The following is a 25,214-nucleotide window of genomic DNA, read 5'->3' as shown; positions in this document are numbered from 1 at the left end:
ATCATAAATATACTAAGCATATACCTCACAGCGCGGATACAGAGGTGGATTAAGTAACTCTGCTAATTCAGAGGAACATAGAGTCATGGTGTCATGGTGTGGGTGGGTACATATGGACCTAAAGTATCTTAGTAGAGATGCTGAGGTGATAAAAAGCCACTGTTAACACTGGGGGGATTATGTATTCACACTACTGATAGTCACTGTACTGATATCAAAGTGAAATACAGAGTTCCAAGGCTAATATAGAGAGGGGATACAGAGTTTCAGGACTGCTATGCAGGTGCACTCGTCGGTCTCCCTACTGCTACAGACATGGTATATAAAGTCCCATTACTGAAAAAAAAGTGGAAAAAGAGCAGCACTTTCATAAAGAGGTGTTACAGGGAATTACTTTACTGATACTGACATGGAATATAGGGCAATTTTTGCAAAGCTTTTTGGAGGTCGCAAAGGGCACAGAATCAGGACATCTGTGACTGCAAAGAAGCATTTTTAATTTTACACAACCCAAAATGCACTTCGATGACTTGTTACTGTATCACAGTTTAGGTTTGCAATTCGATATTTGAAAGGTGCGTGTTTACAAATACTGAATTGCAATGAATGTATTAAGGTTTTGCGACAGAATTACAGTGGCAAAACATTAATATTTTACTGACTACTGAAAGCTAATAGTAACCATTCACAAAAGGGAAGGGGTCCCCATGAGACCCCCTCCTCTTTGAGAATTAAAAAATATATATCATTTAAAATCAGGCAGAGGTCCAGGGACCACTGCCTACTACTAAAAAATTAAGCTTGAAAGTTACATTTTTATTTTGAAACTCATCTCGTGTTTTTTAAGGAGAACGGGAAGCATTTCAAAGAAAAAAAGTTTGCTTTATTAAAAAAGAGACCACAAACATGGTGGTCTGCTGACCCCAGCAAGTCACCATCCATGTAATTGCTGTGATTTCTAGTTGCAACCTACCTGGATAATATTCATGAGGTAGGTCAATTTGCGACTCCACTAGGAATCGCTATTTTAAAATATATTCTTTAGTGCATTAAGAATTGCAATTTCCAAATTGTGATGCAGTAAGAATCACAATTTGAAAATCTCTATTCCTAATTTTTGTACATATGGCTCCTTAGCTTGAGCCACTAACAGATCTAGTACACAAGGTCACCCACTGACCTAGAGGCAGATAACAAATTGGCACCACTGATACAGAGGTGGGCTATAGGATGTCACTACTGAAACTATGGTGGAGTATAGAGTCACACTACTGATCGACTTAAAATACAGGGTGACCTCGCTGATCTAGAGTTCAAATTGACAGTTTTAATACAAAGGTGTAATCGAGAACCACGGTATTGATGCAGGGTTGGCAAACAGGGTCAGTCTGCTGATACTGAAGGGGATACAGGGGCCTGCTAATGATACGAGTGGTGGAGTACTGTCACAGAGTTGGAATCCAGATCCACGCCCTTGTTACAGAAGCAGCATACAGTCTGACACTAATAATACAGAGGTGGGTACAGGGTCAGTCTGCACATACTAAGGGGGTACAGGGGCCCGCTACTGATATAAGTGGTAGAGTTCTGTCACAAGGTTGGAATATAGAGCCACAACCCTGATACAGAAGCAGTGTATAGGCTACACTAATGATACAGAGGTGGATACAGGGTCCGTCTGCTAATACTAAGGGGAATACAGGGTGCCCGCTACTGATATGCATGATGGAGTGCTATCACAGAGTTAGAAAACAAAGCCACACCCCTGATACCGAAGCAGTGTAGAGGCTACACTAATGATACAGAGGTGGATACAGGGTCTGTCTGCTGATACTAAGGGGGATACAGGGGCCCGTTACTGATATGAGTGATGGTGTACGGTCACAGAGTTGGAATACAGAGCCACGACCCTGATACAGAAGCAGTGTATATGCTGACACTAATGATACAGAGGTTGATACAAGGTCAGTCTGCTGATACTAAGGGGGATACAGGGGCCGGCTGCTGATACGAAGGGGATACAGTGGCCCGCTACTGATACGATTGGGGGAGTACTGGCACAGAGTTAGACTACAGAGCTTCGCCCTTGATACGGAAGCAGTGTAAAGGCTGACACTAATAATACAGAGGTGGATACAGGGTCCGTCTGCTGATACTAAGAGGGATACAGGGGGCCGCAACTGATAAGAGTGGTGGAGTACTGTCACAGAGTTGGAATATAGAGCCACGCTTTTGATACAGAAGCAGTGTATATGCTGACACTAATGATACAGAGGTAGATACAGGGTCAGTCTGCTGATACTAAGGGGAAGTACAGGGGCCCGCTACTGATATGAGTGGTGGAATCCTGTCACAGAGACAGAATACAGAGCTAAGCCCCTGATACAGAAGCAGTATACAGGCTACACTAATGATACAGAGGTGGATACAGGGTCAGTCTGCTGATACTAAGTGGGGGTACAGGGGCCCGCTACTGATACGAGTGGCGGAACCCTGTCACAGAGACAGAATACAGAGCCAAGCCCCTGATACAGAAGCAGAATACAGGCTACACTAATGATACAGAGGTGGATACAGGGTCAGTCTGCTGATACTAAGTGGGGGTACAGGGGCCTGCTACTGATACTAGGGGTGGAGTACTGTCAGAGAGTTAGAAAATAGAGCCACACCCCTGATACAGAAGCAGTGTATTTGCTGACATTAATGATACAGAGGTGGATACAGGGTCCTTCTGCTGATACTAAGAGGGATACAGGGCTCGCTACTGATATGAGTGATGGAGTACTGTCACAGAGTTAGAAAACAGAGCCACACCCCTGATACAGAAGCAGTGTAGCGGCTACACTAATTATACAGAGTGGATACAGGGTCCGTCTGTTGATACTTAGGGGATACAGGGGCCTGCTACTGATATGAGTGAAGGAGTACTGTCACAGAGTTGGAAAACAGAGCCACACCCCTGATACAGAAGCAGTGTAGCGGCTACACTAATTATACAGAGTGGATACAGGGTCCGTCTGTTGATACTTAGGGGATACAGGGGCACGTTACTGATATGAGTGATGGAGTACTGTCACAGAGTTGGAATACAGAGCCACGACCCGGATACAGAAGCAGTGTATATGCTGACACTAATGGTACAGAGGTTGATACAAGGTCAGTCTGTTGATACTAACGGAGATACTGGGTCCTGCTACTGATATGAGTGATGGAGTACTGTCACAGAGTTGGAATACAGAGCCTGTGATACAGAAGCAGTGTATAGGCTCACACTACTGATACAGAGGTGGATACAGGGTCCATCTGCTGATACTAAGGAGGATACAGGGGGCCGCTACTGATAAGAGTGATGGAGTACTGTCACAGAGTTGAAATACAGACCTACGACCCTGATACAGAAGCCGTGTATATGTGACACTAATGATACAGAGGAGTATACAGGGACATACCATAGATGCTGAGAGAGCATGAAAAACCATGTATCTAACGCAGGGGACAGCTTTAAGAGGTGATAATAAAAGTGGAGAGATCCCAGCAGCCACCATGGAATAGTGAACGCTGCACTGGTTGGCCCGTGTGATGCCGGCCTTATCTATGGACCTGTAGGCGGGCGAACTGTTGACGCCATGCTTGATTTACAAAAGGAAAGTGTTTCCTTATCTGAGCCGACGCAACACACGACGCTTTAACGCTTTATAACGTGAATCTCACAAGCTGTCCCCGTGTGAACAATACACCGGTGTCACTCTAGCACGAGGGCCCACACTTCAACCACAGACCGCGGAGCGCCGGGCTCACCGTGTGTGTTTACACCCATGAAGCTGACAAGGGGAAAGTGTGCAGTGTGAAGAGGAGACACGTGTATGGATAAGGATTTTTCCCACAGTCGAGAGGTGGGAAACAAGCATCCAAACAAGCACTGATCCGTGCTTTTTACCTCTGGAGGGTGGAAACTTCGAAGAAGAAAAACATCTCTCATTGAGCTACGCTTCGTGCAGGTTTTAAATATGTTGTGTCCGAAAGACTGCTTATTGGTACATTAATATGAAGAGATGAACTGGGCATAAGCAAAGCCGACAGTTTGCTATACACATTAGAGTGTTTCTCATATCCAAAAGGAACTCCATTGACTTTTTTTGCAGTGCTCCTCAGCACAGTGGCATACGGTACATCACCCACAGCACACTGCCCCTGGTGTAGGGGCGCAGTAAAAAGAGAGGGACAATCTGGGTAAAGAGGCCTCGTGGCAGTAAAGTCTGCGTCTGTCAGTCCTCCATTGCAGTGCCCTCACCACTGATGGAAATAGGCGCAATTAGGACAGATCCACTCAAAAGAAGGACCACAAAGATAAGAGATTCATACAGTATCTTCCCGATTTACTTTTTTGGTGGGGAGAGAGAGATGGGGATGGTTGAAACTGTTAAAGCTTTGAAGCCCCGGCAACCATAGGCTTTAGAGCTAGTTCAACCAGTTCTTTATATTGACAATAGGAAGTCAGTCTCCTAATTTGTTTTTTCCAGACCACCTATTGCGTGCTTTCATTGAAGCCTGCTTTTGTCTGCCCTATATACTGATTGACGCTTTTGTCATCCCTATTTACTGAGTGATGGCAGGGTGGCGTGCAGGAAAAAAAAATGGCAAGCAGCCATGGTACGAGGCCATTGAAAGAAGACTAACACAGCTCCATGAAAAACAACAGACGGAATGAACCAAGGATCCTAGTCCTGAAGAAGACCTCTTAATACTCAAGTCCGCCCTCTCGGTGAAGTCGAAACGCACAGCATCGACATGTGTTAGCTGAGTAATACTCTACAGACCTGGCTTGAAAACCTCTGGACTTTATGGCAATGTTTGTTGGCCCTCCACCTTCAGTATGGCTCATTAGGTGAACGTATGCCTTTGACCTTAGAGAAACAAGGGTTTACTTTCTTGATCCTTTAGGTTCTTTCATTAACTACCAGAGTAAGGGGCATTTTGGCCCTTATCAGTGACGGTGTGAGCATTCTGTTTTTTTAACATTACTGATAGTGGTGGGATCTTCATGATGAAAATATATGACTTGTGAATAGATGAAAATGTTTTTTTTTCCAATAAATTATATTGTGCGTCAAGGCAACCTAAGAAGTAATCACTTTAAAAATTGTGGAGTTAAAAAACTACCTATCACTCTGGATTGAAGCCCATTTGTTTTATCCATTAACGGGGAATATTTAAATTGAGGGCTCACTCAAGATGCCTTGCTCCTTTTTTATGTAGTCACACCATACCACTTACTTGTAGGTTAATGTCCTTATAAAACAAGGTTCAGTTCAAAGTAAATCCTGGTACTCCTTCCTTCTCATCTCCTAATGTGATTCTATTTCAGCAGACAGGAATCTACATGGGAAGGGCCTCCATCTCCAGGCAAAGCCCCACTGCCATCCACCACATTGAACACCTTTAGCCTCTCACACCACATACGCTGCACGGCCAGGCTGCACTAACGACAAGGAAAGCACCCACAGGACAAATGGGCCAGGCTGACCACCAACTTCAATTAACATATATGGGATAGAAAAAGTAACCATGTCCTCTTGTAACTGGCGTTTTCTCTTTTTTTGTTTATAAACCTCCAAGAATATTTTTGGTTTGCTGAAAAGCTTAACCAGACTCGGACCTCCGCTAGGTCCAATGCTGTTAAGTAGTCTTCAGTATTTACCTGTTCAACTGAAGAAATAGACTGAGCTCAGGGCCGTAGCCTGGTCATTGAGATTGGGGGATGTGAACTTTAGGTTTTCTAGCAATCACGCTGGCATATAATGAAAAAAATACATTATAAGGGGGCAGGGTGCATGAGGGGGGCGTAAGAGGCAGTGGAAAGGGAGAGGATTGCAGATTGGTAGGGATACTAAGTGAGGGAAAACATGGTATTTTGTAAACTTGCCAACATTTTTGAGCGCTTTCAAAACAGACAGAGGGAGAGAGTGTGTGTGTGTGTTTTTGTCTGTGTGTATGTAAACCTTCTTGGTGAAATCCAACAGACACCTCACCATACCCAACTGAAAGCACATGTACCCAACTATTTACCAGAAAAGACATGTATTATGGTGTTAAACATACTAAACACCCCACTTGAAGCTACGCCTGTGACTGAGCTGAATATGAACAAAGAGTCCAATCTCTGACAGCGGGAGGACTATCAGGAGGCCGCTCAAGCTTCTTGTGATGTGTTTTCGAATGTAACTTGGAGTTTGACTTGCAGTACCACGTGCTCTCTGAGGGTCATGCCTTCGCTCTGTGGGTTGTGCAGGGCAGTGGTGTAACGAAAGATGAAGGGACCCCCTGCAAGGTACAAAGAGGGGCCCTCTCTGGATTTAATCCAGATCTCTCAGGTCTGAATACAGTCATGAGGGGGCCCCTTGCATCTCGGGCACCCCCACACTGCGGGGGATGTGGGGGCCTGTGTTACGCCCCTGGTGCAGGGGTCCTCATAACTAGGCTGTTATTTCCTAATTTAGTTTTAAACAAGGACAATATCTAGTTAGAGAAACTATTGAAATAATTTTGGAGGGGGGTCTGCTTAATGCATTGGAGCAAAACCAGTTGGTGTTGTCTTCCTATATGCATTTCTATGGTCTCCAGTCCCTTCGCTGATCATATCTGCGGCAGCCATGTTGAAGGTAGCTTTTATAGAGGGACTATCTAAACCATAACACTGCCTTCTGCTGCTGGTTTTGAAAGAATAGATGATATGCAATGGGACATAAGTAGACGGTTCACTGACAGAATATCGGTAACAATCATATTGTGGGGACAAAATATTGCGTCAAAAAATAATGAGAACCAAAATAGCAAGAAGGTATGTGCAAATAAGTAAGTATAGATTTGTTCTTCTTAACAACACCTATGTGTACTTTGATGATATATATTGTCAATGTATATATATGAGTAGTTATAGATAGTAAACATTTGCTTACCCATGGAAACTTACCTTCACAATATTTTTGTTCTCGATATTCTTGACACAGTATTCTTTGCCGATATTTTGTCTGACATTCTACTGGAAGCTAGTGTGGATCAACCTGGTTGCAGAAATATATATATACATGTGATCAAGGGACCCTGGTGCCGAAACGAGTAATGGCTGGCAGAGTTTGGAACCAATAAAGAAGATTCTGTGCACTGAACTGTGGTCCGTATGATGACGCAATTTCGAACCATGAGAAGATGGTATGTAATGTTCTCGAGGAGAATTGCAGGCATTAGTGTCTGCTGCCTGCAGATACAGAGTGCTGCCATTAACGGTATGCCCCTGTTCAGGTGAGAAGTTATTTGTAAAGGCAAGAGTGCCAAGATAAGATTTTTGCTGATGTTTCAGATATAAAGATAGCTGCCTGCACAGGAGTGTCTATACTCTCTATTCTCACAACTAACTATGCCCTTATTCAGTTTCAGTTCATCTCCCCAATCAAAACTTCTTTATTTTTACTTCCATTCCCGTGGCCCTGTCTACAATGCATTACACTACCTAAACCGTCATGACCCTGCCTACTTTGCACGACCTTACCTGCATTTCCATGCCCCTATCCATACCACTGAGAATGAATACTCTATTGTTTATGCTTCTTGTCTTCTACAGAGATGTCCAATATAGGAGGAATACGTTTAAGGCACATGGGATACGCCCATATAATGTGTTTTCTTTAACTAGGTGTCAAAATGTTACCAATAAAGAATTATACATTATAGTATGTATTTCCTGAAAAGCTCATGCAATCTTCTCTTTCTTGACTGTGGTACATTACCCAGGATTTATTTTTTCTGAACCTTTGTGCATTTCCCTTTACTAACTTGGATCACGCTTTAGAAAAAGTCAAAAAGAAATAAATAAATGAAAGACACACAAAAATGAGCCACCCAAAACAGCTTAAGTTACACCGTCCACGGGGCCTCCTTTCCATTGGTTCACAGTGTTCAATTGTCTCCTCTTTTTACCATGCCCAAAGGATGTGACTGGTATCATCACCACAGATGCCAGCCAGCTCTGCATAAAGTATGGTTACGGATGATATTGTCCTTGCTTTGCTTGTTTTTTGTCGCAGTACAAATATACCACTTATTCAAATCATCCCTACACAACATACCTTCCAAGATTTCTTTTTAGGTCGAAGCCTACCGGACAGCACAGCTGTCTGGTTTGCTAAAGACATCTTGGGGACTTTCAGAGAGTTGAATTAGGAATGCATTCCGGCCATTGCTCACCATTGGCTTTGTGGTTTGGAACACACTTGTTCTAGCTTTATATATGCTGGTTTATTTGCTTTAGGCTGTCCAGCTTGTGTTCATCCCCACCGTTGCGCATACCTTGTTTATTTATACCTCTTACCTTTATATCTTGTAATTATAAAATAAATACCTTGTTTACTGTATTCTTCCACGAACTCGCTTTCTGTAGACAGGCCTTTGAATCTTGTTCTTATCTTGTCACATTTGCTGTACATTTAAAGATAGAGGTCAAATGTCAGCTGCTCTCTTCTTGGGAGCTTGGTGTTTATTTTTATTTCTCTGACTTCAAAGTGAGAGAATTTATATGACAATTCTGCTGAATGCCTATGTAAGATAAGATGGTGTAGTATGTTTTATTTCGAGCACAAAAAAAATGGCTGATGTTTCAGAATTCTTCAGAACTAGTCCCAATGAAGCACATTTTTTTTGTAATTCTGAAAAATATTTGAATAGGATTAAAACACCTCAATACACAAGGTGATGACATTTGCACACATTATCGTTTGTGTGCAGTAAAACCGTATTTCGGTAAGAATGTACTGGTCATTAGAAAATGTGTTGCCAGTAATGGCATATTCTTACTTTGCCACTCCACTCTACCACACCCCACACACTTCCCCACTCCTATCTACCCGCTCTAAACCAATCTACCCCACTCCACTCTCTTCCACCCCAATACACTCCATTACAATCCAGTCTACAGCACTCCACTGCAATCTACCCCACTACAATCTTCCCCATTTTAATCTACCCTCTCTCTAAACAATCTACCCGACTCTAGTCCAATCTACCCACTCAACTCCAATCTACCCAACTCCACTCCAATTCACTACACTTTAATCTTCCCATTACCCTCAATTTAAACCAGTCAACACCATGCCACTCCAATCTACTCTACTCCAATCTACTGCACTCCAACCCAATATACTGCACTAAACTCAAATTTACCCCACTCTGCTCCAAACTACCCCAGTCTACCCCACTCCACTCCAATTTACCCCACTCCACTCTACTCCACTCCACTCAAATGTACCCCACTCTGCTCCAAACTACCCCAGTCTACCCCACTCCACTCCAATTTACCCCACTCCACTCTACTCCACTCCACTCAAATCTACCCAGTCCAAATGTACCCACTCCATTCCAATTTACCCCACTTCACTCCACACTCCAGGGCAAATGATCCAACTCCTTTCCAATCTAATCTACCCGACCCCACCACAATCTACCCCACTCCGATCTACCCCTTCAATCTATCACAATCTACCCCACTCCAGTACACTCTATTTACCCCGTGTCACTCTACCACAATATATCCCACTCCACTCTACCCGGCTCTACCCGGCTCTAATCTACCCCACTTCAATCTACCCCAATCTACACCACTCCACCCCAATCTTCCCAAATTCAATCTACCCCACTCCAACCTACCACTCTAATCTACCCAACTCTAATCTACCCCACTACATCCCACTCACTGTCTGTGGATTATTTCCTCACAAGATTTATTTGCAGTGAACTTTGTGCCTAGCGATTTGCTAAACGTTTAAATGAACATTAAGGACCATTAAGGAGGCCTAAAAGAACGGGATCAAGAGCCCTCTCTTGTGCTCATGTTCCCCCAACTTCTATAGAAGATAAAAGAAAACTGATGCTGTTGTGAATGTGTTAATAAAAAATAAAAATCTGATGTACAGTAGGAATTACTTCAGGGAGTACCAAGACTTCTGTAGGAATGAGTAGGTTAGATGCAGGTTATGAATCCGCGGTATAAGTGTGCAGCTTTTCTGTCAGGCTACAAACACAATGTGCAAGGAAGAATCTTTGAAGCAGGTGTTAAGCCAGAGTTTGTTAATCAGCAATACTCGAATATGAGATTAGGAACACAAAACAAAATTGGACGTTTACTGCAATTTACTCAGATTTTCCCCTACATATCTCCTTCTGGACTAAGTGTTAATAATGCCAGTTATTTTGTTTCCTTATATGTTCCTCCTCCTTTACTGTTCGTTAGCTCTTTTTCCACCGTTCAAGCTTTTATCATGCAATTTCGTGGTAAAGGTAGGGTTGGTAAAGGGATTTGCATGGTAAAGATTACCACTACCCTGACCCCCACTCCCCACCCTAAGGCCTAAAATCCTATCCCCCTACCTCACCACCCCCCACCCTAAGTCCTAAAACCTACTTCGCCCTGTCCTTAAAACTACCCCTTCCCCTCCCCCCTCCCTTAGGCCTAAAACCCTGCCCCCTGCCAGAACCTGCCTGACCCCAGCCCTCCTGCCCTGAGCCCTACAACGTACCCCTTTGCTCTCCTCAAAACTACCCCTTCCACTACCCTGGACCTAAAACCCTGACCCCCATTAAATAAACTACTCCGACCACCCCGGCGCCCTAACAACTGCCCCCTACCCTGAAAACTACCCGTTCTGCCCTGCCAAGAGTGCAAAAACTCAGCCCTCTGCCCTAAAACCTACCCCGACCGCAGCCCCCCACCCTGAGCCCTAAAACCGGCTCCCTCCCCTTAAACCTATAGCCCCTAAGCCCCAGCCCAACTTACTTCACCAAGTCCCAGTCCTTCCAGCAGTGATCCTTCTGGTTCCGCTCCCCGCCGCGCATATGCGTGGTTAAGGCAAGCACTGTTCAGCTTGCGAGGAAAAGGCACGCTTGCGTAACGCTGCCTTGTAAAGACCATTTCCCCCAAACATAGATGAGCAACACTTAAGAACCTGTGGGAGGCATTCTGCTGTAACAGTACATATTAAACAGAAAAATGCGCCCCCATTAAAAACAAACACACCATAAAAAACAAACACACATGGCACCCCTCGCCCACACACACACAGCCACACCAACAGCCCACACACTGCAACATGAATGCAGCACATGCCAAAACCTCACACGCCTCACCCAGGTCCTTCCACATAAGTCATTCTGCAACCACAGCACTGCACATGCCTGCACCCCAAAGGGGCGTAAGGATCTCAATGCCAATCGGACTGCTTCACGGCCTTTTCTGGTGTCTGGTAGAGGATTAAAGAAGCCTGGGGTGGTTTCTGGACTCTCCAGCCTTATTATTCACTCCTCAGCCTTATCATTCGGGGCGCTGACACTTATAGCGCACTAGGGCTTCTAGCAGAGCTTTGGCCCCCGGCGCTCATTCTATTGCAAAGCAGGCAGAGCCCGGACCAGACTCCAGAGGAGAACTGGAGGAGCTGCAGACAGCTGCCGGGCCTGACCCTCGCCCACTTACATACCCCAGCATTGTGGGAGCAGAAAAAGCTCCCCCAGCTGAAGTTAAAGAACATCCCCCAGAAGTTAACGAGGAAATTGTAATAAGGCCTAGGATGAAAAAAAGTCCATTCACTGTGGTAAACAGGAATGGCTTGAATGTACTATTGATTCTCCTAGAGGTCTGTCTACCATACACGATCATCTGAAATCCTCCTCCTTTTATCTGGCCAAATTTCTGGAATGTGTAAATGTGAAAAGAATACTTCTGTCTAACGAGTAGAATCTGCAATTGGTGAAATGGCCATTTTACGCATGCAATTTGTGGTACAATTTGAGTGATGAGGTGTGCAATCAGAAATAATAATTACAATTTAAACTGTTCCAGTAACCACAGTGTGATGGGGGTGCGCAGTGGTCAAGCCAGAGGCACATGAAAACAAAGTCCTATCTTGTGTCCCCCTGATGTGGTATTTACACAAAATAGATTGTGTGACCTTATAATTTCGGCAAAACCTGTACTCTGTCCACAGAAGTTTGTTTGCACACAAACATGGGCACATTAAGATAGTGGTCAACAAAGTGTGCATTTTTTTTCAAGTTGCTCACCTCTGTGATCGATAAAAGTTAGCTAGTTAACCAAAACCCCAGTAGACGAACATTGGATTTGGTGTCCACTTCGTCACTGCTGAGCTCAATCTAAATGTGTGCTCCTCTGTTCTAAATATGTACTTTGAGAATCATTGTATTGCAACATTAATATAGCGTTTACTAACGCTTTGTGGGGCGTTGAAGCGCTTGCCTACATGGATAGCACGTTACACAGTGTAGAGTATGTGTTTTAATAAGAGTTGTCTTTGCTTTATTTTCTATGTGGGAAGTGTTTCCATGCTGTGCGTGATGGCCCCTGAAGTGCGGTCATCATGTCATGGTGTGCCACAATTAGCAGTGTGATGGACAAAGAAGTGTTCGAGATAGGTGGGCAGGTCATGGGTTGGTCTGCAGGTCCCTTTTTGGCATTTCTTAGGTTCATAGCCCACCCGGCTGGTTAATGTACTGGGTTATCTATTCTGAGAAGTTGTGTGTGAAGTGTATGGTCCTGAGCATGCGTAGTTTGAAGGGAGCAGTGGTAGAGAGATCTGCTGGGATGGACTTGGTTAATATTGTTCCAAATCTAGTTGTCATTATAAGATGCCCAGAAGTGGCCGTAGTATGTTGCTCGCCAGGTCCTGCAGTATTGGACTAAATTAGAGCCCTCCATTGGCCAGCGGTATATGGCAGATCTCTTCAGTTGTTCTGTGCCTGTTTAATTGGTGATGGGTGGTTTATTGCTGTAGTCTGTTATAGTAATGGGCAATGGATATGACCATTAGCTGTTTTGTCTTATGTAAATATTAGAGTGTCAGGAGGCAGTAAAAGGTAGTTTTCATCTTAATGTGAAGGCAGAAGAGTTATCTGTTTGCAATGCCACAGGTTGTCATTGCCACGACTCTTCTGCCTGGGTGCCTTCAGTGCAATGGGTCACTTGTGATGATAGTTTGTGTTCCACAACATGGCATAAGTAGGGAATGTAGGATCTTTTGGGGTAATACTTCCAGTGAGGTGAACCTCAGGACAGGTCATATAGAAGATGCTGCCTGAGTCCTGAGCATGTGCAAAAATAACAATTGACGGACAGAATGCAGAATAAGGTCATACATTCACCCCAGTACAGAGATCCAGGCCTAAATCCATTGTTTTTTTGCTCACCGTGCCGTTCCAGTTTGGACCCAGCCATATGCAAATCAGTCATGACCCTGCACCCACTGGGAACAGTCCAGCCCGAACTGCCAGGCCAGATCCTCCCTGGACTGGAAACAAGCATCCTAAGACCGGTTTCAGGCTTTCAGCCCTCATCAGCCAAGATAGCTTGACTCCAGTGGTGTGGAGAGCACGGGACCCACGTCTGGGCATACCCGTCCCACTCGGGGTGATAAATGCAAAAAGTACAATTGATGGACAGAATGCAGAACAATGTCATACATTCACCCCAGACATTGTTCTGCACTTTGTCTCTCAATCGTTGTTTTTGCATAAGTCCTGAGCATGGCAAGCAACCTCTTTGTGGAGGGGATGAGTCAACAAATTAACAGGGAGAATTGGGCCAGAGCCAAGCCACGGGTCAGCTCTGGCTCTGTTAGCCCGTGCATGAGCTAAGCTATGAAAATGTTTGTCATGGGAATCATGCAACAGATATCCTGTAAAACAGTGATAGTCCATTCAAAATTCATTAAAAGTTTTAACTTCAACATCCCTGGTAATCAAATTAGAACACTGAGTAAAAAGGCGTTTATTAAAAATGATAGTTTTAAACATCAGCGTTGAAACACCCATGCCCCACGCACGACAATGCCATTAGTGAACTAAAATACAATTTTTTATAATGTGTTCTCTATATGTAGCCTAGATTCTAATGATAGATGGAGTAAGATAATAGTCGTTTGAACCAAGCACAGGATATTATTGTACAGCACAAATCCTCAACTCAAGTGTTTGAAAGTTCTCTCTTACGTAATAATGTAAAGAAGGTGGTTTGACAAAATTAAACATTCGCCTAGGATTACACAAGTTGGTCAAGCAAGCAAGCGGGGATTGATCCCAGGATTTCTAGTGTCCCATTGTGCGATTAAGCCATCAGATACATATCTTGTTCTCCTGTTTTATATCAAAGATTCATTATTTGTCGTTCATGCTTCACACATGACATTCCAGTGAGAGCGCCAGGCAGAAGCCACATAATGAGCTCAGCTCGCTCTCGGCTTGAGGATCCAAGAGGACCTCGAGCTGAGCCAAAGCCAAGCGTCTGGCTCGAGCTCCCAGTGGCTCGCCCACCTCTACCTTTGGTCTGCAAAAACGTATGGCTCCTAGGGCAAATGTAGACGTTTTTTAGTAAAGTCTTTTAAATCGTAATTTCATAGTGCTTTGTGCAGATTCAAAAGCAAATCTAGGTTCAAACCTCATCTGCTGCGGAATGAAAACTGGACATTTCTGTCACCCCTGAAAAAACGAAAACATTGCAGAACAATTGTACAGCCAGAGCCATCAGCTTGTGACACCCTGGCTGGAAACAAAACAAGGGGAAACACAGCGGTTAATCAACGTCAAAGTAATGGGCGACAAAGAATATATAAGAACGAGTACTTGTGTATGTCGCATAAGGAGAATGGGGCACAATAGCTAGAAGAGTTCCTGAGAGCTTCTGGCGTTAGGGTCCTTCCTGCAGAGAAGCCATTCACTTGGGATGTGGGGAAGGCGGCTGCCTTTCCTGTAAGACTCCAGTTAATAGGAAAGCAAACTTATGGGACCACTAGCAGGGTATTTTAGAAGGAGGATAAACGAAAATAAACAGGAAAAAGTTGAGCAGTGAGTCCAAGAAAATGTCTTTTGGAATGGTCTCAGCGGGCATTATCCCTGGAGGCAAGTCTGCCACTGTAGTAAAGTGTAAAGTACATGATCCTAGGAGGAAAGGGCACAGGAAGGGAAAGATGGGACCCAGAAGAGGCCTTTATACCACACCAAGAAGCTAGTCCCTTGTCAGTGTCAGTTACATGTACAGGTGATCTGCTCTTACACCACTGCATGCACTGACCTTCACTCTTGTCGTTATGATTTCCACTGTTTAGCATAATAAATGTTGTATGCAAAATCGCTACAGGATAATACACTGTATTAAAGTTTGATTGGATGCCATAATCTGATATTTGCTCTGTTCACACAGCATGGGTATGTAAACTCTGTGACCAACAGCACTTGTCCTTCCAGGTTGCTCACCCGTTCGATAGTAATGCAAGCAAGAGAAACAGACAACCCTGTCCAGTGATGGGTAGTGAATAACTGGGGGCAGTGGGCCCCTCACACCCTGTGTCCTTGTACTGCCCATTGTTAGGGTAGTGAAATCATTGGAGTTCAGTAGAATCCTCAAACTCTGGTGAGCGTGTACTGCTTATTGTAGGGTACTGAAATAATTGGGGTTCAGTGGGCCCCTCCCACTCCTTAGCTCAGGTGTTACTGTGGTGCCCATTGTTGAGTAGTGAAATAATTGGGGTGCAGTGGGCCTGTCCCGCCCGTGTGTCACTGTATCGTACCTTTGATATTTGTGGCCCTGGTGGATACCACTGGGAGCCCCTAGATGCGTGCACGCAGGGCCAGCTCTAGGACGGTGCGATCGGTGCCACCGCACCGGGTGCTTCCTTGGGGTGGGGCGCCATATTTATTGTTTTAAAAGCACCAGATGCCACGTTCCAGCAACTTTCAAGCATCAATACAATTGTCACGATAACTCCGGTGACTAATATTCTCCCTGTAGAGAGACCAGAGCTTTGTCTGGTAGTGGAAGTTTTGACTTATCGTAGCAAGAGGGTTAATATGTCTGCTGCAAAGAACGTGTCTCAGTCAGATCGCAAAAGTGCATACACTATAAATAGCTCAATGGGTTATTGCTTTTGTCAGAGAGATCCTTTTGTTACTTGTAGTTTAAAAGTTAAAATCTAACATAGAGCAGTGAGCTATTAACTGTGTCAAAGAGCTGCATGCAAACTGCAAGGAACATATTACAGCTACATGTTTTTTGCCCTGTCTTTCCTTATCCTAATATTGCCAAAAGGGTTCATTTGGGTATAAATCAATTCTTCTTATTAAAGACAAGCCCTAACAATGGTGTTAGTGTTACATTTTAAATTTTGAATTTTTGCTTTTGTAGACCAAATATTCTGCCTCCCAGTATAGATGACAGGTGACTCCTACACCTTGTAGTCCTCTGTCTTATGTAACATTTCCTATTCACTCATTTACACATGTATGATTGTCTCCGTGCAGCGTATGTAAAGTGTTCTGACACCTTAAACTGGTATGAAAGGTGGGGGCGAGGGGGCAGGACCTTTTGAGGCTTTCAGGTTGAACGTCCTGTTCCCCTGCTGGGGTGAAACTCTGTCCACAATCCGGGCACCTTGTTAAAAGAGGCAGGGATTAATCCTGCGCCGTATGTCTGACATGCACTCACAATAAGCGAAGCATTCATTCACTGAGCGCGGCTCGCGCCTCCACAGGCGCTCGCGACTTTGCTGCAGTTGCTGTGACTGGGCGGGCTCTTGACGCGCTGGCTGGTCCTGCTGCGCGTGCTTCAGACGGCATCAATGGCCAAGTCTCAATGCGCAGTAACTGTATTCTTTTCTTTCTGTCTAGATGCCGAAGCGATGGAGCTGAGCTGCACTGAAGTACCTCTTTACGTAAGTACCGCGCCAATGGGCGCTGCGTAATGCCTCCATCAAAGGGGGAGTCGATGAAGCGCAGCTTTGTTTTGAGACCGCTTGGTTGAGAATGTTGAACGAGAGCAAGCAATGGACCGATTCAAACTCTTGTGCGTATAATGCCCTCTTTAAACCATTTAATCATTTGTAGGCTCGGAGATTAGCAGGTCTTTTCCACCGATTGCTTCTGGAGATATTATACTCACAGACCACTCTCTCTGAACTGAGGATAATTTGTGGCTGTCTGGTTTCCTGGACAGATGGGTAGCTAAATTATCAACGGCTATTGTAATTAAAGGCTTTGGGGGTGTCCTTCGGGGTGTAATTCGGTTTGCACTTATTAACTGTCTAATTGAAAACACGCATGTGAAAAACAGATCCGTTGTGGTGCATCAACAGAGCCATTCTTCCATCCCGTTGGTTTCATTTTGTTTGGGGCAAGGTTTACTCACTCACCCAGGTTCTTGAGACGATAGGGCTTTGTTGTTGCCGGAATCAATGTTTTAGGAAAGGAAAACGTGACAGACTTCACTAAATTAGATCTCTGGTTTAGGCTACGAAAGTACAGCCGGGTTGTGAGAGTTCAGAACGAGGCTGTGCAAATCACTGGTGGGATTTGTTTGTGGTTATTAGTTTTATGTACTCAGCAGAGAATAACCACAACCACAGAACATTGAGTCTTGACCGCCCGAGTGATAATTTAGGTACCCTAAGAAAACATCTTCCAGGAGACAAGTTGAGGGACGACGATTAACACTTTATTGTGTTACACTTTTCAACATGACAAAACAGTTGTATCTAAATACCCATCATTTTTCTAGTTCTCCATTTATGATGACTTTCCTATTTTAGGGCATAAGATAAATGTTATGTTAAAACGTATAACGGTAAATAATTGCTGAATACAATAATAACTAGAACAACAGGTGAAATTGCAGTTTATTTCAGAATTGTAATGAATTCATATAGAAAAATCTAGATTGAAGCCTATCTTATTTAATGCAATACAGCCTGGCAGCAAAACGTTGACAAAGCCAATAGCTCACGTAGGCTAACACAACCTACAAATTGCACAGATTGAAACCACAAGTGGTCCATGTCTACTGAGCATTGGAGCATGGACAGTGCCATGCTGTACTGTGCTTCGTGCTTCAGGACAGACAGTACTTTCATACAACACTTTACTTTATTTTATTTCAAAAGAAGTGTCTCCGGTGTTAAATCTGGTCATGCCTCATTCATTTCACTGCTCTTTAAATATTGTGGGCGTTATAAAAATAATGTAACTGTTAAGAAAAATGTAACATTATCTCACTCACACATACAGATACACACGCAGTAAAACCGACTGGTGCTCACTGATCCCTCTCTCTCTCTCTCTCTCTCTCTCTCTCTGACATATTGGCAATTCCCACCTGGGCCCTACATACGCCAATAGGATACACTGTCACTTTAGAGTTTAGCATATAACACAAACAGAAACTGTTTGAAAACAACGCACTTTTCACATGCCCCCGCAGGGTGCTTTGTAAACCACAGTGTTGTGTAATATCAGATGTTAATATAAACGTTCATTCAACCAAAACATTGTCCTTGTTCATCAGGAAACAATAAAAACCAATCAACTGAAAAACATCTGTTTTATTTGTAGTTTTCTTTTCTTGTGCTTTGTTCTTCTATCTTGGTACATTACTTCATGTACATCCATCCATCCTTGTCAGTAAATCCCAATGCATTTCGGTATAACAATACCTTCATCAGGGGAATACTATAATCAAAAGCAACACAATAACAATAATCAGATTTTTGAGAATAAGGGAGCCCCAAAACTCCACCTCATGTGCATATCACCTATAATGCAAGTTTGTCAAAACGAGTACCAGCTTAGCTAAGCCTTCACCAATGTGTCTGAAAACGAAATGTGATAATCACCACATGTCACCCTATATACGAGTCCAACAAATGCCAAAAAACGTGTACCTGACTCGATGCTGTTCACGACTGTGTTGTAACAAATATGGTATTCCTAAATGGTAAAACAAAAAGATCACTATCCATGCTGACCAATTCTAAAAGATGCCATAAACCAAAAAACCAACTGCCGCCTACCTATGTCAGCTAGCGTTCTCCTCTGGAATAAATCGTCAAAGTGGCCTGCCTGTTCGTGTTGTGGAACTGTAAAAAAATGTTGCCATTAATGTGGGGGTCGCGTAACTAGTCCCGCTAGCGGGTCTTGTTTTCTCTCCACCCTTAACCCGCATCTGTGCCTCTCATTATCATTACCTTGCTACCGGAACCTTGTCACTCCCTCGTCGTTTTGCGTTCAAAGACGCCGTCTCTATCTCATGCTTATGAAATGAACAGCCGTTTCCGTATAAACATAGAAAACGGACTCTGTTGCCTAAACATTGCAACGGGCGCCATATTAACCTAGTCAAATATCGCGTGTGGTCGGGGGAAGTAGCAAAACGAATGAAGTCAAGTGTGTTATGTATGAAAAAATAAAAATACGTGGGTAAAATGTAAAAACGCGGGCTGAACATGAAAAATAAGTGGTGAGGGGAAACTAACATCTACTACTAAGTGAGTGCTGGTTATGACAAAGTTGCTTGTACACACTGTCAAGGATAACAACAATTATTATACTCAATACATACACTTATTACAGAAAACATGCAAATTCAATTTTGTCATTAAGTCCATTCGGTTCTAGCGTATTCAAACTGCGAATCCAGTATGTTTCCCTTTGTGATAATTGGCGATTGGTGTCAGCATGTACCTCCTGATTTATACTTTCTAATACTGTGAAACGCAAATGTGGGATAGTGTGCTTTCTCTCTTTCCAATGCATTTCTAAGTTGGATTTAGGGTTGCACGTTCTTATCAGACTCTTATGCTCCGTTATGCAGACCTTAACCTTTCTTGTGGTTTTACCCACATATACCAGCCCGCAAGGGCATTTAATGGCATAGACTACTGTGCTAGTGTTACAGTCTGACGTGTGTCTTAGTTGTATGTGCTTGCCTGTCTGTGGATGTGTGAACACATCCCCTGTCATTACGTTACCGCAATGACCACAGTTGTGGCACTTTACCATGCCTCTGTGTCGGGCATTGCCTGTATTGATCTGAGAATGCTTTAATATCTCTTTCATGTTCTTAGATCTAGTGTGTGCAAACAGTGGTTTGTCAAAAAACACGTTTTTGAAATCGGTCTCTTGTTCGATCACTTCCCATCTTTTCAGAATACTTTTCTTGATGAATCTGCTCGACGTGGAGTGTTTAATTACAAATACCTCCCTCTGAAGTGGTTGTCTGACTGTTTTTGCGAGCAGTTCCTGTCTGTCTTTCTGACCGGCTTTGTGTTTAGCCTGTTGTAATACCTCTTCTGGATAGCCTCTCTCTTTATATGCCAGAACCATGACCTCCATGTCGGCATACACTTTAGAGTTTAGACCATAACCCTTCTCACCTGATAGTGAACACTGACCTTGCCCGTTGTAAAATCTTTAAACTACCCACTCCATCACTGCAACACCCGACACTGCTTCCACTCACTTTACCTACCCTAGGACTGCGTACTCTAACAATATAGCACCTGGCATTGACAAATGACACACCAGATCCTGACTCTGTCAACTGACAATGCGGAACTTAATACTGAACACCGAAATGCCTCCTGTTGACAGTGCCTACCTTGACACATACGTCCCTTACCCTGTATACCTTGACATAGAGCCCTCTGACACAGCCGATGCTTGCACTTCACGCCCGATGCTGCCCACCAGTCATTGTCCTCTTCAGGATTGCAGCACATTTCACTAAACACCCTCTTACTGCACAGCCTGACACTACAGACCGTGACACTGCTGAACCTGACACTGCCAATTGACGCAGAAGACCCACCACGACGCTACATGCCGTCTTATTTTAGAAGCTCAAAGAGCTGAGGCTCACACTGCTAACACTGGCACTACCCACTACCCACTGACAATGCACTCTCTGATGCTGAACATTTTAACTTTGCACTTTGATGCAGGCTACCAATAGTGTCTACTGTGACTCTACTCACTCAGAAACCAACACTGCATACTGATACACACTAGAGAGCCTGTTTGAGGCCACGCGACACTGGGCATTGACAATCGTCACTGCAGCACTGCCGAATGATACTTTCAATACTGAAACTGCTTCCCCTCATGCTATGCACTTGCCCTGTGAACCTTGAAATTGCCTGCCATGATAATTCCCACCTCCTCATTGTAATCTGTGTAAAGCTGTCCACTGAACTTGCACAGATGTTGACTTTATAGACTCAAATTTGGCCACCCATACTCTTGACATTGTACACCCTATCTACACATGCCACAGCAGGAAGAACTGCCACTGTCTCTTGCTGCACACCCTGATACCACACAGTCTGATATCACATTTGATTTGATTTCAATTGAACCACCAGAATGTACACCACTGCCACAAATGATACTTCTTCAAGATACCTGTAGAAGGGGTTCTAAGTTGTATAACATGTTCACAGCTTCCTGTGCAATTGCTCAGCACCATGCTGACAGATCATTGGAGAATGATTTAGATATAACTGTAGGCAAGCAGAAACTTGCTGACAGCAGTGTTGTGCACAGATGGACAGGATTTCGATGAATTTTAGAGGCTTTTGATAGGTGTGTGACCATAGTCTTTGAACTTTACTAGATCAGTAGGACATAAATGACCAAGGACATGATAGCCTTCTTGGAGTCTTGTCCACCTGCTTTGTTAAGTTGTTGCTATTACTGACAAAACTAAAAACAAACTAAAGTAAATAAAGGGTATCAACTAAAGGACTAGCATAGTTTGCAGTACAAAGGGACTGGAGCTGGCACAGCTCTTCTTTGCACTCACAAGGTTGCACCTAGAGATGGCTTTGGGATCTGGTGCACTGATGGAAGGATGTGCTGTAGTTATCTGCATTAAAAAAGGTACCCTTGGTTTCCCCCATGAGCTGTGCAAGCAGACTGAGATTATTCTATAGGTAGACACCGGGGTTTTTACAGGCTTGGCATGAGCTACTGGCTGACATACAGAAGAATGACATTTGGACATATGTAAAACAGTAAGGTGTGAGGATTGTCAGTGCACCAGGCAAAATAACATGCAGTCCTCTGTCCTGCAGAAGAGAGGCCTGCATTACTCATGTTTCCCTAGCCCACCTCTTCAGCTCAGTCAGTACATTCTGACTGTTTAATTATTTATTATTTGACTGTGTTTTGGTTTCAATAGCTTCTACAGATTTGGAATTGTAGCCACTTCAGGAGCCCACTGCGTGGAGCATCGCACCTTGAATTTATTCAATTTAATTTTGTTCCCCTAGCATTATAGTATTGAGCACACACCATGGCAAACATATGTTTCTATAGTTTTCTTAGGCCATGCTCTGTACAGTGTACCCTTGTGCCATTTTAAGCTGGAAGGAATAGTGAAAAAGCATACAAATGATGTACAACAGTCAATATTCTTACCATCAACAGACCAATTCCCATTTCACACACTTATTATCCATTACCACAAATTAGCTTTTTTGCATGATTATGATTATGTTGTTTTTGTATTGTGTTAGTGTCTTTAATCAAGTAATCATTGTACCCCAGTTGGAGTTAGAGGAAGAATAATGGTGTCATCTAAGCACACTAGACTATTAATTCTGCTACCTCCGAGTCCTGATCCCAAATGTGAGGCATATTTGCAGGGTACAGGGAGACTATAGGGCATGCTAGTCTTCACCATTCTCTGCGTCCTCACTAGGTTGATATTTTGCGGAAAAGTCTGCTGCCTGCCCCAACTTTCATTTGAACTTGCATATCCGAATTGAACATGATAAAAATGTTCAATTAAGATGAGGCGTTGTGCCACTGATACACTTTAGTCACAATTCATTTCTATTCATTGTATCATGCACAGATGCATATTGGCTATTGAAGTAACTTCTAATGCAGGTTCATGAAGAAGGATAGATTTATTCGGAGAAGACAGCTTAGACATCCACAGCTGACAGTAACATTCACTTGTCACCAACCGCCTGTGTGGAATCACCATGTAGTAGAATGCAAATACATTCTGTAACACCACACACCTTCTCCCTTTAAAAAAACCAAAAAAAACCCAATACAAAACAAAAAAGAAAAAGAAACTAGTTTGAACAATTAAAATTGAACATCTTTCATTTTAACTGGAGTATGCTTAATACGAGAGCTTTTCCTTAATTCAATCACATGACTCTCAGATTCAGAAATATTATCACAAGGTTCAGTTGTATTGCCATGAGAGATAGTAGGAACAGTACTCTGAAAATTGCCCAAACTGTTAGAACATGACTCAGAAAAATTTGAACTGGGCATAGAATTATCATGTGTCTAAAAAACTAGAACCATTATCATTCTCTTCAGTAAATTTAGAGACAAAAGGGTGAGAGACCAATTGTGAGCTTATGAATCTACATAAAGATATGCGTCTAAAATTCCAAATTTTTCTTCCATCTACTCTTACTGCTTTGCTGACAACTTCCACTACTTTAACAGGATCAGACCACTTGGCCCACTTCTTGCCAGAAAGACCACCAAACTCGACACAGACAAAATCTCCCGCTTTAATTTTGGAACCAGAGAATTGATGCCTCGAGAAATTGTCCTTCATCTTCTCTTGATATTTCTGGACACTCTCCCTAACTTGGGATATATCCAAAGTAGAATCATAAGAATTTTTCACCTTCAACCAACAAGACAAGAGCTTGAAACCAGGTTTTATTCCTCATAACATATCAAACAGAGATAGGAGCCCACACCCAAGGATGTCTTGGCCGCCCTGACGGATCTAAGCGAGACCCTGATTTGCAATGCCTGTGAACTGGATCGAAGAATGGCCGCCATTGCTGTTTCACCGCCCTGTAAGGACATGGTCTGATTCCAAATGAGTGCCGGCGTGCCCGTATCTACTTCCTTGGGGAGGACTTTGGCCCCGCCCGGGTTTTGGGAACTGCTGAGGGCCCTGATTCCTTCGTCCTCCCTGGACTGTGCGGCTGTGTGTGTGAGTGACTCTTTGGGACGCGTGCTTGACCTGAATCTAGGGACGCGATGCTGTTCTTCTTCTCGGGCCATCCCGACAACACTGCGGCACTTGCCGGACTGTGAGATTTCCCCTTCATGGATGGTATTACTGTGCTTGAACTTTGTGACACTCGCGGGCTTGGTACCGACGCCCTTGGATTTCAGCTACATGCGTCCTGATGGACTCGAACTACTGAACTTTTTCTTGGTGTTGTTTGGGCCTGATTGGCTTGGATCCTCCAGATCCTTCAAAAAGTACTGTATATCGATTGTCAAGGGGTCATTTGGTGGTTCTGTTGCTAGACGAGGCCAGGGATGATGCATTTTAGGTTTCGGTGGCCCTCACGTTAACTGACGGTGCTTTGGATGTGTTACATTGGGATTGTATTACTGATGTAATTGGTACTTGATGTTCTCCATGATACTCTATTCTGCTTCTGAATCTTCCCCATGTGCAGGGGTGATGGGCGGGGCCGGGCGGCGACTTTGAGGGCCCTCCTCCACTTATGTTTCTTGTCTTTTCTCTTTTTCTTTCTAAATTTCGGGTTCCAATAGGGCGACAGGCACGCGGCTGGGGGGGTAGGCCTTGGCCTTCCGCGGGTGTGCAGGGTGGGGGTAGGGGGGCGGGATTTGCTTGTTCTTTGTTTCCATGGCCCTTTAGTCTTTTTTCTTTTTCTATAGTGTCGTCTTCATTCATGGTTCCTGTAACGTGTATTGTTTTGAGAGATGGGGTTAGGGTTTGCTATCCACTGGATTTGTGCCTACGTTTCTCCTGATTTGTGTGCCTTACCCCACTACTTCGTTTGTATTTATACTAATTGTTGATATCCTGATTGTGTGCTGTGTTGCAGGACCACATGTTATTGTATGGCACTTTTTCAGTTCTTATAAATCTAAAAATGAACCTCTGTAATCCTGTCTTCGGACCTGATCGTTTGTCCACGAGTTGTCTCCTGGTCTACGTATCGACCTGGCTTTTGAACTGTTCTGACTCTCCGCATTGATTGCTATACTTTTACTTTGCTTCGCGGCCGGCCGAGAAGGTTGTAGGCCCATACCTGTAATTGATTGCAAGACTAATAAAGGTTTTAAAAAACAAAACAAAAAAAAAACAGAGATAAACCAGTAACAGAATTGGGAGAAGTGCGATATGACAATAGGGTAGCACGTAATGCTTTTTTCCACTCAAAGCCACTTTTTATGGTAAGCTGGACAGACTCTTTAACCACCCTGTTAAAGCGTTCTACCTGGCAATTGGCTTGTGGGTTATAATTGAACACTCTTTTGTGCAAAATACCACATCTTTCAAGGAATAAGTCAAACTCCTTGCAAATAAATTG

At 43.7% G+C, this 25,214-nt stretch overlaps 1 protein-coding gene across 4 annotated transcripts in view; it reads left to right on the top strand.

Moving 5' to 3' along the window:
- The window catches only part of ARHGEF28 (Rho guanine nucleotide exchange factor 28), a 954,264-nt gene that overhangs the window by 165,557 nt on the left and 763,493 nt on the right, over nucleotides 1-25,214 (top strand). For all 4 annotated transcript variants that reach the window (XM_086960785.1, XM_086960787.1, XM_086960786.1 and 1 more), the window contains exon 2: nucleotides 16,714-16,757. In XM_086960785.1, coding sequence (XP_086816911.1) covers nucleotides 16,725-16,757 — 33 coding nt within the window. In that variant the 5' untranslated portion in view covers nucleotides 16,714-16,724. The remainder of the gene's footprint in view (nucleotides 1-16,713; nucleotides 16,758-25,214) is intronic.

This window comes from Lissotriton vulgaris, chromosome 3_1 (genome assembly GCF_964263255.1).
Source record: "Lissotriton vulgaris chromosome 3_1, aLisVul1.2, whole genome shotgun sequence".
Taxonomy (NCBI): domain Eukaryota; kingdom Metazoa; phylum Chordata; class Amphibia; order Caudata; family Salamandridae; genus Lissotriton; species Lissotriton vulgaris.
The sequence above is the reverse complement of the archived record's forward strand: the minus strand, read 5'-3'. Positions and strand labels throughout refer to the sequence as shown.